This window comes from Carcharodon carcharias, chromosome 16 (assembly GCF_017639515.1).
Source record: "Carcharodon carcharias isolate sCarCar2 chromosome 16, sCarCar2.pri, whole genome shotgun sequence".
Classification (NCBI taxonomy): domain Eukaryota; kingdom Metazoa; phylum Chordata; class Chondrichthyes; order Lamniformes; family Lamnidae; genus Carcharodon; species Carcharodon carcharias.
Window position 1 is genome coordinate 6,030,743 of NC_054482.1, and position 18,086 is coordinate 6,048,828.

At 36.4% G+C, this 18,086-nt stretch overlaps 1 protein-coding gene across 6 annotated transcripts in view; it reads left to right on the forward strand.

Annotated features, from left to right (window-relative positions):
- The window catches only part of nek7 (NIMA-related kinase 7), a 196,794-nt gene extending 180,804 nt beyond the window's left edge, over positions 1 to 15,990 (forward strand). For all 6 annotated transcript variants that reach the window (XM_041208097.1, XM_041208099.1, XM_041208100.1 and 3 more), the window contains 2 exons: positions 6,376 to 6,489; positions 11,433 to 15,990. In XM_041208097.1, coding sequence (XP_041064031.1) covers positions 6,376 to 6,489; positions 11,433 to 11,543 — 225 coding nt within the window. In that variant the 3' untranslated portion in view covers positions 11,544 to 15,990. The remainder of the gene's footprint in view (positions 1 to 6,375; positions 6,490 to 11,432) is intronic.
- The last annotated feature ends 2,096 nt before the right edge of the window (positions 15,991 to 18,086 follow it).

Below are 18,086 nucleotides of genomic sequence, written 5' to 3' on the forward strand. Positions count from 1 at the left end.
CAAGAAGATTGAATGAACATGATCACAGAATTAAATTGCATTAATATAGCCCCTTTCACAACCTCAGGACATCCCAATGTATTTCACAGCCAATTAGTTATTTTTTTGAAATGTGTTATGTAGGGATGCACGGCAAGGTTCCACAAACTGCAATGGAATGAAAGACTAATTTAACTCTATTAGTGATGTTGGTTGTGAAATAAATATTGGCCAGGGCACCTAGAGAACTCCTTAGCTTTTTGAGTAGTATGTTTTGCCACAGTATGTTTTATGTCTACTTAGGAGGGGGGTAGTTGAAAATTGAGTTTAACACATCCTTTGAAAGGCATGACCTGTGACAGTGCAGCACTCCCTCGGAACTGCACTAGAATGTCAGCCTAGATTAAGTGCTCACTTTCTGAAGTAGGACTTGAACTCACAACGTAGGGACTCGGGCAAAACTGGTACCATGGAGCTAATGCTGACAGGATGTTTCTAATATTTTCATCCACCTTTTCCTGCATGTACCTTCTTTGGAGGCATCAATTCTAGTTTTTGACTCACCTGTTTTGCTCAATGACCTCAGCCAAGTTATTTCACCATGTTCAAAACTACTTTGTCTTCCTTATTCCTGGCATAAGTCTTTCTCAGTCAGTATTTCATTTGTACCACACTTGTAGCTAAATAGAACCAAAGCAGGAAAAGTAGTGTTTCATCTTGTACTTTGACCAACTGTTGTAACTCTGCCAAGTTATTTGTGTTTTTATCTTGCTTTGTGTTGTGGAACAGTTCATTTACATGAGCAATAGGACTCACTTGTGAAAAATGATAATTACATCTTAAATTTAATGAAGTGAATACAAGTTGTAGCTAAAGAAGTTTTCAGGATGATAGCACTTTCTAAGCAGAGACAGTTCAGGTGACATAATTTAGAGCATGGATGCATGCTTGACGCTTGTAAGAATGGACCACTATTCGCTATGGCAGGGCATCTAATGATGCCTGTTAGTTAGACTTTCTCTTACCAGTTCATATTTTCATATCTTTTACTTGGCAAGTTGCTAAAAGTAAGAGTTGATATTGTTGCAGTGAGAGAAATTGGGCATCTGAGACATGAATGAAAGTAACAGTGTATCTCTTTAACCAATAAGATTGAAGGATTGTGAAGTTATTATTACAAAGACTGAGAAGGAGGTGTTAATTGTATTGGGTGAATTCTTTGTCAATCAGGTACAGAAAGAGAATGGGAAAAGAAAAATTGAGTCAAGAGAGACAGATTAACAAAAGAGACAAAGTAAAAGGAAATAGAAGTTTTAGAATTTAAAATGTTCCTTTTTAAAAATCTCAAACAATTAAACCCTAAAGAAAAAGGACTCCGTACTCATAATTAATTTTCAGTGCCAGAGGGGTTGATTGGCTACAGTTTACACTTATCACATCATTAAAAGGGCACTTAGACTAATATGAACAAGACTGACTTCTTCTGTGACAAGATTCGTTCATGTCTACCATGCGAATGCAGCAGCTTTAATGAACTTTAATGGTGAGGCAACCAGCATGATACTGCCTTTGCAAAGTTAATGGACAGCAACTTTTGGATTTCCCTGCACCTTCGTTTGCCTGTAGCTGCTGTACCATTTGTAAGTAAATAGCGACAAGCACTATTAGCCTCACCATTACTTTGACAGCAAAGTTTGGCCTATTTGGGCATCTGAGACATGAATGAATGTAACAGTGTATCTCCTTAGCCAATAAGATTGAAGGATTGTGAAATTAGTATTACAAAGACTGAGAAGGAGGTGTGAATTATATTGGGTGAGTTCAATGTCAATCAGGTACAGAAAGAGAATGGGAGAAGAAAAATTGAGTCAAGATCCCTTTAAACTATTCTTCAAAATTTTTTTTTATATCATTCATGGGATGTGGGTGTCACTGGCTGGGCCAGCATTTATTGCCTATCCTTAATTGACCTTGAGAAGGTGGTGGTGAGCTGCTGCCTTGAACCACTGCAGCCCATGTGGTGTAGGTACACCCACAGTGCTGTTAGGGAAGGAGTTCCAGGATTTTGACTAAATAATTCAAGTTGTATTAATTTTTAAGACTTTCCTTCACACTTCATATATTAACGGACAACACTGAGGTATGAGAGAAAACCTCTTTCTCTTGTTAACACTCAGAACTTTGCTGTTTCCTTAACACATTCATTTTTTTAGATTTTCCTCAGTTCTGAACTGAGCTCTGTATGACACTCCCTCATTGTGTTTCTGTTGTCACAAATTTGACAAACAACCAGTTGTTGTTAAATTTACTTCCTATTAATGATTGAAAAGAACTAGTTTCAAAACAATTCACTCAAAACTGCATGACCTCTTCCACAAAGCAATTTTAAAGGAATCTAATTTTTATCAGCTTGTTTCCTTCTACAATATACATTAATCATATCACAAAATATATTGCACTTATTAATAAAAGTTGAATTTTATTCATGACATTGCTGGCGTCTTCATAGTCCCTGGTGGTGATCTCAAACTCATGAAAACAAAGATCACTATTACATCTCTATTTTTGCCAATTTAAAGTTGATCCTGGACTCTTCTTCCTAGAACAATACTCCAGCCCAATAATAACTGCTGACTACAAACAGCCAAACCCCAGAAATTAACTATTGTAACAATGAAGCGAGTTAAGCCCCTGCACCTCTTATCGGGCTTCTCTAAATTTTAAAATGAACTTGTACAGGTTTTATTGGAGGATTTCTCTGGTTAAAATCCCTGAATTTATGACTCATTTAATAGCTGGTGTAAATCTGTGGTGCTGCACATTTCAGTATATTATGGTGCATAATGTATTCATTGAGGAAGTGGGAATGGCCCCAAAACAGTAGCATTCAATAAAAATAAGAGTGAGGTTTACTTTGCCAGCCATTCTGTGTTAGCAACATTCATGCACTTTTAACAAAGATTTGGCGTGTTTCTATTTATTTTGAGTTGTGAGATTTGAATAGTTCGGAAAGAGCAATGGTAATAAACTGCCAACCAATGCAGTATCTTTTGAACATGTTTGAAAGACAGGCAATTGGTTTAAAAGTATTTTTCCCAAAAAATAATGGTGGAAATTTAAAATTTTCAATGAAAATCGAAGAGCTTAGTATGATGAACCAATTATCCTTAGTTAAAATTGGGCTGTTGTAGTTCCAAATGCATTTTCCTGTCAAACCTGCCCTTTCACCCTTTTTGGATTTCACATGGGCTATAAATGAGAGGCCTTGTTGCCACCTTTTTTCCCCCATAAATTGGCCGTTCCACATCTTTTTCAACCTCTTCCTTTTGCTCTAATTTGCTTAAATTTTCAGTAGAAGATTGCAGTTCTTCTCCACAATCTGGTTTGGATTATAAGAAAGAGGAAAGAATAAATCCTGGCAAAGCTTGCAAAGCTCAGAGCATAGTCAGCAGGAATCCTGGGAGCCAGTTACATTCTGCAACCAGACATTGAGACTCGCAGAAAAAGTGCAGAAAAACGTGATTGTGTATCTGGGACCCATGCGCGCACACAGACATAGATTGGTAGGTGAGATCCTGAACCATCGCAAGTTTTGGGGATACCCAGCCCTCACCAGTTCACATGAGTCTGAGGAGCAGGCTGATCAAAGTTAGGGGTTTCATTAGAATAAATAACTAACTGTAAATAGCACAGATGCCACACAGAAATCACTTTTAAAAATTGCTGTGATCAGACAACTGACCATGGACACAAACTTGCATTCTGCTGTTTGTTAATTGAATATGCTGCATTTTTGCTGACCATGCTAAAAATATGAATGGATTCAAAATGTCAAATTATCTTCAACTTTAATTAATGGATACGTGGTGTTACTAATCCAAAATAAAAAGAAAATTCTGGAAATACTCGAGGTCAGGCCGCACCTGTAGAAAGGGAAACAGAGTTAATGTTTCAGGTTGATGACCTTTCATCAGAACTGTGATAAGTTGGAAACGTGGGATTTGAGCAAGGGAATTTGAGGTTGGGGTTGTGGGTGGGAGGGGTGTTGGGAAACCAAGGGCAAGAGGAGGTCAGTGATAGGGTGGAAGACAGGAGAGATTAAATGACAAAAGATTTAGCCTTACAGGGCCAAAGGGAATGGCGATGGTTCAAGAAACGAAACAAAAAATGTCCCTAAAGTAGGTCTTGACAGCATCTGCGGAGAGGAATACAGTTAACGTTTCGAGTCTAAATGACCCTTCTGACTTTTCAGTTCTGATGAAGAGTCATTCGGACTCGAAACGTTAACTGTATTCTTCTCTGCAGATGCTGTCAGACTTGCTGAGTTTTTCCAGGTATTTTTGTTTCTGTTTTGGATTTTCAGCATCCGCAGTTTTTTGCTTTTATCCCTAAAGTAAGTGTGCTGTTGCCTGCAGGCAAAAATAAAAAAAGAAAAACCAAAACATTGCAAAGAAAGGGAAACAAAATGGGAGGACAGAGTTTAAGGTCTGGAATCATCGAACTTAACATTAAGTCCAGAAGGCCGTAAAGAGCCTAACTGAAAGATGAAGTGCTGTTCCTTAGGCTTAACTTGAGCCTTACTGGAACAGTGCACCAGGCCAAGGACAATGATGTAAGGTGGAGAATTGAAAATGTCAGGGCACCAGAAGCTTAGGGTTGTGCTTATGGACTGAGCGAGGTGTTCTGCAAAGTGGTCACCCAGTCGCTGGTTTCCCCAATGTAGAGGAGACCACATTCTGAGCAGTGAATACAGTAGACTAAATTGAAAGAGGTACACACAAATCGCTGCTTCAGCTGAAGGAAGTGCTTGGGGCCTTGGACAGTGAGGAGAGAGGAGGTGAAAGGGCAGATATTTCTGTTTTCACTTCAAATTTTAGCCTCCGCAGTATTTATGTGTTATTAATCTGGACTGTTTTTCCATAATTTTGAATATCAATGTTAGAATATTATTTTAATCACAGATTGTGGTTCTGCTGTCTAACTCATCTTTTTTACATAAGCATTCACAAAAATGACACTTTGCTTTGTAGCAAAAGGTAAGAAACACCTTTTGCACCCATTCAAATAGTGACACAGGAAATCCAGAGCGAAATAAGGTCGCACTTTTATTGCTTTAGCACCTTTAACGACTGATACGATATTGTGCATGGTCAAAGGAAGTGATGAAAAACCATGCAAAATGGGACGTTTTTGTAAAGGGTTAAATTATCTAAATGATTAATGAATAGTTTAGATGAATCAAAAAGAAAATGCTGGGAAAACTCAGCAGGTCCAATAGCATCCATTGGGAGGAAAAAACAGAGTTAACGTTTGAGTCCGTACGACTCTTCTTCAGAGCTAAAGAGAAGTAAAAATGTGTTGAAATTTATACTGTTTAAGTGGGGTGGAGTAGGTGAAGCTGGATAGAAGGCCAGCGATAGATGGGGACAATGGAGAGATTTCCAAAAATGTCATGAACAAAAGGACAAAGGGGTGTTAATGTTAGTGGTACTGGCTAAAGGAGGTTTTAAGGTCAGAACGTGGTAATAGCAGGACAAGGGGGTAAGCACTCTGGAAAGAACAACATGAACAAGTGACAGATGGCTCTAATGGGGTGGAGTGGGGGGAGGGGACGGTGGTGGGAAGAAATATTGAAAATAGGATAAAAGGGATAAAACAATAATAAAAATGAAAATAAATAAAAATAAGTGGATAAAAAATAAAAAATGAAAATGAATATTGAAAAAAAGGGATAAAAAAGTGGCGGGGATGGAGAGAGAGTTCATGGTCTAAAGTTGTTGAAATCAGTGTTAAGTCCGGAAGGCTGTAAAGTGCCTAGTTGGAAGATGAGGTGCTGTTCCTCCAGTTTGTTTTGGGCTTCACTGGAGCATTGCAGCAGGCCAAGGACAGACATGTGGGTACGAGAGCAGGATTGTGCGTTGAAACGGCAAGTGACAGGAAGGTCTGGGTCATGCTTGCGGACAGACCGAAGGTGTTCCATAAAGCGGTCATCCAGTCTGCGTTTAGTCTCTCCAATGTAGAGGAGACATTGGAGCAGCAAATGCAGAAGACGAGTTTAGATTAATCCCTGTATTTTTGTTGTATTTAGTGCTCATCATGAATGGCAACTTAGAATCAAAGGCTGATGCTTAAATGGTTGAAATTTGGAATAATTTATGGATTCTGAACTAAATCCATTTTTGCTTTAGTGGAATATATTCTGGTCAGTCTGTAAGGATTATTTGGAAGTGATAATGAAAAGCAAATGTAGGAATCTAATTCAAGATTGAGTAATTAAGGTTTGTTTCTCATACAAACTATACTGAAGTAGTGGTCCCATTTATAAACCACTTTCTGATATACTTTAATTTCTTTCAGTACTAATCTGTCCATGATTTCCCTCTCAATTTCATTCAGATGGCTGCACTTCAAAGTCCATTCTATGGTGATAAGATGAACCTATATTCTCTCTGTAAAAAGATTGAACAATGTGATTATCCTCCTCTTCCTTCCGACCATTATTCAGAAGAGGTGGGTTCCATTTTGTTTTACATTATTGATAGCCCTTTGACTTTAAGAAAAATACAGTAATTAGGATGAATGCAAGAAAATAATTCTGGAGTACTCCATCCACTAGAGGAAGCCTTCTGTTTTTGTGTGATCAAACTGTATTTTACAATTTTGAATGAAATAATGTTTTCACCGTGAGTAAAAAATAGGCAGAATCAGTGTCTTCTGCTCTTTAGGTCATTAAATTCAAATAATAATATTTTAATTGCTTTTTGTACAATATTTGCCTTAAGTTTGCTTCACGTCAGACAGTCTCGTAAAGCAACTTTGACATACTTCACTCTGGCTGGTAAAAACATGGGTTTCTGATCTCAGCCAACCATCTGGGAAAGATTGCAAGGCAAGAAAAAAAATGCCACCATGCTCAGTTCAAGAGCAATGGAATTGGTTCATCTTTCCTTTTGGCAATTATGAGAAAGGAAAATGCAGTGCAAACTGTGATGCAGAATAATATGTATTTGTTGTTGCAAATACTCCTGTTCCTCCTAATCTTTAAGCCTTATACAATATACCAATAAATCTAGACTTTGTAAAACAGAAGATTTATGTCTAGTAGTAATTGCTAGATGACTATACATGAAATGTGTTTACAATGTCCTTTACAAGCTTAAATAAAGTTAATAATAAAGCTCATGTTTTACATCAGTATAGAACCATATTTGGAAGGGGGCAAAAGGAAATCCTTGGTGCAAAATTTGTTTGTCTTTTCAATATTCTCTTTTAATTAAAATCTCCTTGGAGCACTAACTGTGTTATTTGATGATAGCACCTTGTTAGTTTTTATTTTGTTTTCTAATTGTTCATACATATCCCATCTAATTCTTGATCAGTGATGTTTCCAGCAATGTACATAGACTGTTTCAGCTTAGCTGACTTAGAATCTGTGGGTCTAGATGGTATAGTTAGGTGTAAACAATAATGTGAAAAGATGGCAAAAATGTCATAGGTTGTTCTTTATTGTGTCATTCAGACTGTCTGCTTTTGCTGTGATGCACATGAATATTTCACGTATCTGCTTCTTCATCCCCATTCTTCTTGACTAATTTTCAGACTGTCTGAATTTGCATTTCACATGGTAGCTGATTAGGAGATGTTGAGCGTGGTGGAGGAGCCTCAGCAGGCGGTTGCTATGGCGACCTTCGGCAGGATTTAATGATAATGCCACTAGTGGTTGGTTGAAGTCGGCCTGCCTGCAGGGCTACTCTCTTATTGTGGCTAAGTGTGAAGTGGGGGTTGTGTATTTGCAGCCAAGGGGCAATTATCAGGGACCGGCCCAGATGGAAGGTCCCAGAGCTGGCAAAGGCTGAATCCAATCCATTCCTCCCCTACCTTCAGCAATGCCAGTGTGGAAAGATAATTAGCACAAAACAGGAGCATATCTTTCCTTCCAGCCTGACACAATGTGAATGTGTATGGTAATAGATTGGCTTTGTTTTTGTTAGTATTCTTGGCATTTGCTTCTTTCCTAGAGGCATGGGAGATAGATTTACTTTATTTGGGTTCCAAACAGGGAATTACTGTGTATAGTTAGTTACTGCCATTCATGTTCACTCGTTATTTTATGAAAAATGTAGACTAAAAATATATAAACCCTTAAATTACATGAATAACTAGTATTTTGTTGTACAGTACCCTTTTCATTTCAACATGCCACATTTTTTATAGGCAAAGAAATGGTCAAAGTGATAGTGTATTCTTGATAAAATGGATCTCTTTTAAACTATCTAGTTGATCTATAAATGTACAACATAGTAGAAGGATTTTTATATTAGTTTGTACTATTTTTTGACATATAATGTATACAACATTTTGCATTTGATAAAATTTGCTTCTCTGTCCTTCACTTAGTGAACTAGGTCTGCTATGAAATGTTGCTAAAGGCTTAAATGCAAACAATCCCTACATTAAATGCACCTACAGTAATTTTTTTTGGCATTGTCCATTATCTGTGCAGACTGAGCCTTTTGAATCTAATCTAAATGTTGAGTGTATTTCTATGAGCCATCTGATGCTGCTTAGAATAATTAAGCTGCTGACTTTCTTGGGTATTATTTTGTCTCTAGCACTCTTGAGAAAGTGGAAACAAAATTTATAGTTGAACAATAATGACATCACCAAATGTTTATTTTGGACTTTTATACATTCAAAAAGTGCACAGTGTAAATTTTAAAATAAAAAAAAAGCAAAGGTCATTATGAATACAACACAGAGTGCCTTCCAGTAAAACATCTTTTTATAAAAGGATGGTGCTGGGGGGGGTGGTAGTTGTAGGGGTATGGTGGCATAGTGATAATGTCACTGGATTAATAATCCAGAGGCCTTGGTTGATGCTCTGGGAGCACAGATTTCAAATCCCACCATGGCAGCTGGTGGAATTTAAATTCATTTAATACATTTGGAATATAAAGTTAGTCCCAGTAATAGTGACTATGATAACTATCATGGATTGTTGTAACCACCCACCTGGTTCACTAATGTCCTTTAAGGAAGGAAATCTGCCACCTTTACCTGGTCTGGCCTACATGTGACTCCAAACCCTCAGTAATGTGGTTGACTCTTAACTGCCCTCTGAAATGGCCTGGAACTCAGTTCAAGGGCACTTAGGGATGGGTAGCAAATGCCCCCATCCCATGAAAGAATAAAAGTTTTGAATGGTGACTTTGACTCTAACTCGTTTATGGAAGCACAAACTGTATTTCACAGGGAGACATTCAGTAATCAGTATAGCCTCACAGCATGGCAGGCAATAGTTCTCTCTTAATGAGAAGTAAAACTTAATCTTGATAGTGCAAACGAGCATTTACCTCTCTAAAGAATTTTAATTCCGTCTATTATTTACTCTGTGCAATGAATTCTAACCAGATGTTTTAGTTTATAGAAAATGTTGAATTTAGTCATTTCTTTCAGCATTTTATTTCATAGCTTTGACATTTGACATTTTTTTAAAATGCCAACAACATGGATAATGGTAACCATTTAAGTTAGCTTTCATTTGTTATATGGTTCCAAAGGTGGCAAGAATACTAAACACTCTGCACAGTTTTTGGAAATGTATATTTTTAAGTCCGATATATCTGAAAAGAAATTCTGAAAATTCCTAAGGGTGATTATGCTACAATAGAATAAGAGAAATGTTAAGATTCAAATGACCCTTTGATTGCATTGAAACAACTTGTGACATGAAAATCCAAGTTAATGTGAAGTGATATCCAAACCTAACACACAGCATTTGAAATCTTATGGTCAGTAGTAATTCCTTGTGATCAGGAATTCTTTTCAAAACATGAGAGATTCTTCCAGGAGCTAAATGGCAGTGAAGTATAGTTAATATATTGCTGGTGATGCAGAGCTCTGATGATCACGGTAACTTGAGAGCAGCAGCCATGTTTCACTAACATAGCGACTATTTCATTTAGGATAAAATTGTGATTTTTGTTTTATGTGTAGTGACAAGTTAGATATATTTTATAAGATTGACTTGGTCCCCTGTGTTAATTCCCAGCTCATATTTTTCTCATATGAGCTAGATGCCACAGTATGTTACACTGGAGAGCCACTCTCCTCTATAAAGGAAGGTAGAATAGGATTGTGCGCAAAAGAAGTTTGAACAAATCACCCACGCAGTTCAAAAAAAATTAAGAGTACATTAGGTACAGACTGTGATTCATGTATGATATCTAATGGATTACAAGGATTTGATTTTTTTTGTTCTCGCCAGTGACTAATGGTCCAGATTTTATGGTCGGTGGTGAAGCGATGGTGCTCACCACTGATTTGGAACAAATCTGCCCACAAAGACTTAATGATTTCTGTGGTGTGGATTTCCCCTTTCCCAGTGTCAATTGCTCCTAGTGCTAAGTCCAGCAACAGTGAAGTCATCAAGCAGGGTAAGCAACCAATCACATTGAAGTATTCTCAGGCAGCAAACCAGGAAGTGAAATGCACTGAATTTTTCACTTGTAATTAAAAAAAAACTTAGCAAAGTAAAGAAATTGGGATGTAGACATGCGATTAAGGTCGAAGCTGAAATATCAATTTTTTAAAAAAACATACTTCGTTTTAAAAATGTGTTTTTTTTTTCCCATCCACTGGATAAATTTGACGTTCTACAACTATACGGTTTTTCAGGGATGGTGAGGCAGTTCAGCAGTCATTAGTACTTGGCGGACTGTTAAAAAGCCAGTTCCACCTCATTCAACAAGATGTAACTTTGTCAAGAGCTCTTACAGCGAGACAAATAGTATAAAAGGCAAGTTTTCATCAGTTCAGTGATTTCCACTTTATTGCCATCTGGTTAACTTGACCAGCGCACTGAAGAAAAGCTTAGAATTAAAATGGAAACTTCTGGATTTCCATATTTAACTCCACATGCACAGATTCCAAAAATTGCTATCAGTTTTAGAGGAATATTGATGGTGAACACTGAAAGTTTTGATGTCGATTACAGGCCATTTTTTTTTCACTGTGTAACACATTTGCAGTTAAACATTGGAAATGGGATGTTTGAGGCAGAGAATTATGCTCATCACACAATCAAAGATTGTATGATATCCAACTGCACCAGAGCTCAATTATTTAAATTGTGGGCACTTAATTAAGCTTGACAGGGTAAAAAAACAAGATTCACCTAGTTTGCTATCTACCAATAGCCTAGTTGTTCCCATTCCTAACTGGGTCTGATGACCATTAACATTAATGTGTGTGGACAGTTGTCGATAGGAAACTGCATTTCACTCTTGATAAGTTACTGTAGTTCATTTATGATATCGTACTTCGAGAGTTATGTTTCTTTCAGACTGAGGAAATTAGACCCCTGCCCTATCAATGCATACTACATTGCTAAGCCATTTTATGACCTCTTTGGTTCTTTTCCTCTTTACTTAACAAACTCTTTTGTTTTCTAGCTTCGACAATTAGTAAATATCTGCATTAACCCAGATCCAGAGAAGAGACCAGATATTGCTTATGTGTATGAGGTAGCTAAGCGCATGCATGCACTTTCTTCAGGAAGCTAAAGCAAATCATGCATCAGGAAGAAGAAAAACCAGAAGATATGAACATAAAAATTCAGTGTTTCTATATTCTATCATTACTCTTTGTTATTCCGTGTCAAAGGATAGTTGTACAGAATTCAGTGGCATCATTGGAATGAAAGTTACACATACCGAAAAGAAATCAGTTCTTAATGACATGGTTCTAAATGCTGAACTGTATTTGTTTTAATAATTACAACCTCTTGGTGGCCTTCTGTGTTTTAATTCATATACTGTTTCCATTTCTGTCCTTACACTTCATATTTTAAAAATAAAATTGGCATGCCGGTGGGTTTTTACAATCACATACAAATGTTTCCTGCAGGCCTATTGGACCAGACATTACTGTGCCTTGTTACATAACTCATGCTCTTATTTATAGCATTTGTTACATCTATCTTGTAGCTTTGTGATATTTTCTGTTGAACCCATAGCTGCCTAGTGACATTGTATGAAGTTGCACCATGTTTTGGTATGTTATGCAAATCAACATTTGGTTTGAATGGACCAAATTCTAAATTGCTTGAATGTTCCTTGTAAGTCACAACGATGCTAACCAAAATACTATTAAATGTTCAGTGACATTTATGGTTTCTGAAAGGTGCCTTTATTGTTGTTTTTATAAAAGAATTCTACAGTTTAATGCTGTAATTTTAGTTACCCATTTGATATATTACCATTATGAACAATTACTGTTCAGCCTTGTGAATTGAAAGGTTCACCGAAAACAAGAATAATGCTTTGTTACCATGAAGTTTGGCCACTTTGTTCATTTCAGCTTTAATTATGTACTTTCTTGTTTATCTCCAGTCCTGATTTGCCAGAAACTAGAGATAAGACCCTCCATCATTGCAATGCTATGTCAGCTTGCTAGTAGATGCACTAGAGTGACTTGGGATAGACTCTGTCTCTGATTTTCTTTTTCCCCAAAGCAGCACAGCTGAAATTTGTAATTTAGCAGAGATGGGGGGAAATGAACTTGCCTGTTATAGTTCTGTGGTGTTCCAACATGCAGTACCACCACTTTGCTCTTTACAGTATTAAACTTTAAAATAAGTTGTTTATAGTGGTTTCAGTGCATCTAAAGCACATGTAAGTTTTAAAAAACTTATATTTCTTCAAACCTCACAAAACTATTTTCATAAAGCATGTTATACAATTAGTAAATGTAATTTATTGATAAGATGTTGAGTAAATGTCAACATTTTTATTGAATAGGATACTCAATGGAGAACTGAAATGTAGGATATATTGAGAGCACAAAGCGTTTGACAGCTGAAGAGTGACAGTTGTCAGTTATAAAGCTATTCCCTTTGTTGTGATACCAGTGTGATACTTAATGGTAAAGACTGGTCAGATCGCAGATTCGAGGACATGTGCTGAATCACATGATCTCTAAAGATAGCTTTTGGGAGGTGTTAGAACTGTCCTTGGTGCCTTTGAATTAGGAAGTAAAAGTTAGTTGAGGTTCCTGTTCCTGATGCAGAATTGCAGTGATCCCAGCTGAAAATGCTGTCCAGGTTCACACACGAAGAATGGCTACTTGAGTAAGATACTGGAAAGTTGCCAGAGCTTGTGGCAAATATCTTTTTAAGTACATGTGGCAGAAACAAAGCAGAGAAAAATCTGAGGATCGGGCAAGGAAAATTGTTCCTTGTTTGTGAAATAGATTCTCTCTTGTGCAGATTCTTGATGATTTTGCATTTGATTTATCTATTAAGACATTTGCATGTGCAAATGGTGATTTAATGTATTCAGTCATTTAAATTGCTTTTTCGTCTCTCTCTAAAATTGAGCATTTGCCATCTTGAGAAATGATTGAGTGGTGAGGAAAAACAAGAGTAAGTTAACTCAATGATTTTGGCCCAAAATAGAATTCATTGTGGATTTTGGATCCAGGACTTGACAGGGGAAAAAAAATGCCTTCATTTCAATGACCCTGTATTAAATTGAAGTATAAAATGTATATGCTGAGTAGAACATGTATCCAGGAACTGCACATTTTAATTCCTTTTTATTTTTTCACGTTGTTTAAAAAAAAGGTTTTATATGAAGTCATAGGTAAAACTTCATCCTCTTTCTAGTCTTCAGTGATGGCTTTTCCATATTTTGAATTTAAACAGATTTTCTTTATTCACATGAAGGGATTGTAAGATATCAGCCAAAAAAAGATGCTGTGTTGGGCAGGATAAAGTGATACCACACTAATTAACAGTATAATATGGTACTGTATCAGTCAAAAAAAAAAAGAAAATGTGTTAAATTTGCCCTATTGTCTCTGTACATCTGTGGCATTAATTTAATGGTCATAGAATCTCTGTATCTTTAAATTATTTTTTAAAGCACTGTGTGTCATTACTGACCATTCTTGTGAATTATAATTGTTAGCATTTATACTTGTTGCCATTTATAATTGTTAGCATTTATAATTTTCGCTATTGCAAATGATCTTTTTTAAAGAAAAGCCTCTTTTAAAATAAGTCTATCCTAATTTTCGCCCTGGATTATGTTGCGAATACACATGTTAAATTGTTTTTAGTTTTGTAAATCCTTGTACTTCTCTTACTAAGGAATTTTGTTGGGAAAACCAAAGTACCATAAAATGTGCCTTTTATATTTTACATAAATGCTAAAATGTTTCCATTTAATTGTAATTACATATACGTTGATTAAGGGGATTCCACTGCACAAATTCCCACAGCTTCCTTAGCACATTAGGCATTCTTCAAAAATCAACCAGAGAAATAGACCTTTTAGCGAAATGTTTTTGTGTAATGAGTTCTCTGATAACAAAGCCACTTTACTGAAAAACTATGGGATAGATTTGAAAATAAATTTTGCTCTTGTTTTAATTTATCCTAATTCAACACAAAATATGACAAATGCTACTTGCTAACGTTAAAATTTACAAATTGTTTATTTTCTGAAAATCAGTCTGCTTTTCGCATTTCTGACATGAGCACTCTTGAATGTAACCATTTCCTTTGATATAATTGAACAAAAATGCTGTAGATTTCTGTTCCATTTCCTCTCCATGGATGCACACGTGCACATATTTGTAGATGTAATGACAGAAAAACCTGGTGATGGTTCTGTTCACTTTGCCTTTGTTAATAACATTCATGTTTTGTTTAAAGTTGGAGTGAGCATTTACATGCTATTCTGAAATCTGGCTTAATGCATCATTTAAAAAAAATGTCTGCAAAGTCAAGTTTCTTATTATAATTGTTGATCAGGTAAATAAAATGGCTGGAGTAGATGGCATGGCTATTAGTGTAAATAGGTATTTACACTGAGTAGTGTTATACTTATTCTTGAATTGTTAATGGATAATTTTCCTATGAAATAGGTATTGGTCATTTTTGTAAAGACTTGAATAGTTTTTTTTTATTTCCATTTCTTAATTTCATGCGTTTCTATTGTCATCATATACTTTTTAAATTAATGTATATGCTGCCATGTTAACCTAACTGATTTTGCTTTTAAAATGCAGCTATTCTGTTACTAAAATGATTGTTTGAATTAGCTCCTGAATTGCTTCAAATCTATTAATACAAGAAACCACCTCCATAATATGTCAAATGTTTATAATGGAATTTAATTGATTAAGTCTAAAAGACTGGCTTCCAGATTTGTACTATAGTTAATTATGTGAATCAAATTTTTAAATTGTAATATTTGGTTTGTGATTATCCACATCCAAAATGTTAATAGATTGCTACCCTCCACTACTGATATGTTCTGTGTTGGCCTCTTTATTTATGTCTGCAGGAAGGAGAATTCATCCCTTACAAGTCAATATGCACAAGATAATGATCTATAAACTTTATTGCGTTTTCTTTTCAAAATCCTTCTTAATGATGAAAATCTGTAGAATTGTTCATAACAGTGTTTAGGACTGTTCAATTTAAACCTGGTATGTTGGTTTGCTGTGATGTAAAATGTATATACATATTATTAAAATGAACACTTTGTATTTTCATATTTGCATAAGTATATTTCAAGAGTGTTTGTCAATATAAGCAAAACCTTTGTTTTAGTTTTGAGATATGTAAGTACAAAGTAATGCACCTTAATAGTTAAAAACAATTTTAATTTCTTGATTTTGTTAAAATTGCTTGATCCCATATTTTATTACTATGCTGATTAAAATAATGGGCTCTGCATGCAGAAAAGCATAGTTTGACAGTGGGCACATGGATGATAAAGCTTATTGAGGAGACAGTGCCTATGTGTTGAAGAGTCACCTGTCAACGTGCAAACAATTCTTCCTTTTCTGTGTACTCAATATAAAGTTGTGCTTTCTTGTATTTGGCTAGAACAGCCATTGTTGGCTGAGACACAATACATATATGTACATATATAAACATTTTCCACATGAGTTTATTAATTTGTGTGTCTGAATTTGCTAATACAAATTGTGAATTTACAACTCTGTTATTCTCAGAAAGGACGTATTATTTTCTAAGCAACAGCTTTGTTAATGATTTTTTATGTACAGGCAAGAATATAAGCATAGGAATGATTGTTTCTGATAAATCATTTTAAAGGTTCCCATACACTGAATATTAAATGCATTTGATTATTTTACAAAATTTAAATATCAAATGATATAACATAAAATCCAGGTTTTACTGAAGTCACTTGATGTTTCAGCAATTTATTTTTTGAACGTATGAAAGGTTAATTATAGCATTGTATTTGTGCTTTGTTACATCAAAATAGTTCTCTCTGCCAGAGATTTCCCAGTGCTTCCAATAGTTGTTCTACTATCTTAATGCCACCTTGTGGTTGCATAATTTAATTACACGTCCACAACTACATTCACAAATGAAAAATGTCAGACCAAAAATGAAATCATTGTTTTTTTTTGTTTCTGACTGCATATATACAAACCATTCATATACCATCTTAAAATATTTGTTCAGTATTTGTTTTTTTAATTATATGTGCTAGTGCTTCATATATAAACTCCAATTTTAAATTCCACATTTGGGCATTGTTTGATCAGGCTGATTTTTTTTTTGCATTGAAGTAAATATGGCCCACCTGAATCACGTGCATTTTCCAAAAAAAACACACCAAATAACATATTTTATCCACAACAAGTGGCATCTACCTATAGCATTTAGCCTGGCAGTTTTTTCATTTCATTAACCCAAAAATAAGTTGGCAGTTGGGTATTTTCTTTCTGCCTGCTGTTAATTTCTCCAAAAAGGATTGAGGCTTCATCACCACTAGAAGTGTTTTGCAAGCCATTTTTATTTCTGTTTTGCAGCAGAACACCAGGATCTAATTTGCAGAGGGAAAAGGCCTCTTGTCTTCTGAGAACAGACTAGAGCCACTCGTGGATGATGTCAGTAATGAGTATTGAGTATAGCTATTGTGGCACTGGTGTAACCCCCAAAATACCAACAGTCCCATTTTAACAGCTGGTAATAGTTCCCCTGGTACCACATGATATGATGATTTGTTACTAGTGAAATATAGGAAATCAAGAGTCATGTGTCTTAATGAAAGTTAAAAGACAGAGACTTGAGCACAAAATCCAGACTGGCATTCCAGTGCAGTAGTGAGGGATGCTGCTCTGTTGAAGATGCTGTCGCTTGGATGAAGTATTAAACCGGGGTCCTGTCTGCCCTTTGGTAGTCATAAAAGATGCCATGGCATTACTTCAAAAAAGACCAGGAAAATCTCCTTACCAATATTTGCCCTTCAGCCAAGACCAATTTTAAAAAAAAAAACTCACTGGGCAGGATTTTCCCACCAGCGAGTGGGGGTGGAGCCCACTCACCGACACATATATTGACCCACAGCTCCTCCCGACATCACGGTGCCCCATTTAAATTTTCAGGAAGGCGGGAGGCGCAGTGAAATCAGCTGTGTGCCCGCCGACCTATCAGTGGCCAATTGAGCCCATTGACAGAGTCAATTATGTAATTAAAGGACCTGCCCGTAGAACCTTGAGGTTAGCGGGCAGGCCAGGAGCCCTGGTGCCAACTAGAAAAAGCATGAAACCTCATCCACAGGCGGGATGAGGTTTCATGTAGCTTTTAAAAAATTTCAATAACTTTTTGAAAATTATGGGCATGTTTCAACTCATGTGACATGAGGGGACATGTTAGGGAAATTTTATTTTTCTATTTTTATCTTTTTGACATTTACAGCCGATCTCCCTGAGGCTGCACTTAGCCTCAGGGAGATGAGTGCACTCTTTCATGCGCATGTGCGAAACAGCGCATTCTAAATTTTGGGAATCCCCGCACGAGGAGCGCCTAGTGCTTCTGTGCGGACGTCATGCTGGGCGGGCCTTAATTGTCCCGCCCACGTAAAATGGCACCATGCTGCCGATTGGAAGCGCGCCTGTGCGCACCCACCCTTCAACTCACCCCCCCCCCCCCTCACCGACAGGGGGAAAATTCAGCCCCCTGTTACAGACCGTGATGGGAGGAGTGTACAGTCAGTTCCAGTCCCACTTCTCTAAAGGTCGCAATAATACTTTAAATGTTTAATTCCCTCACCAAA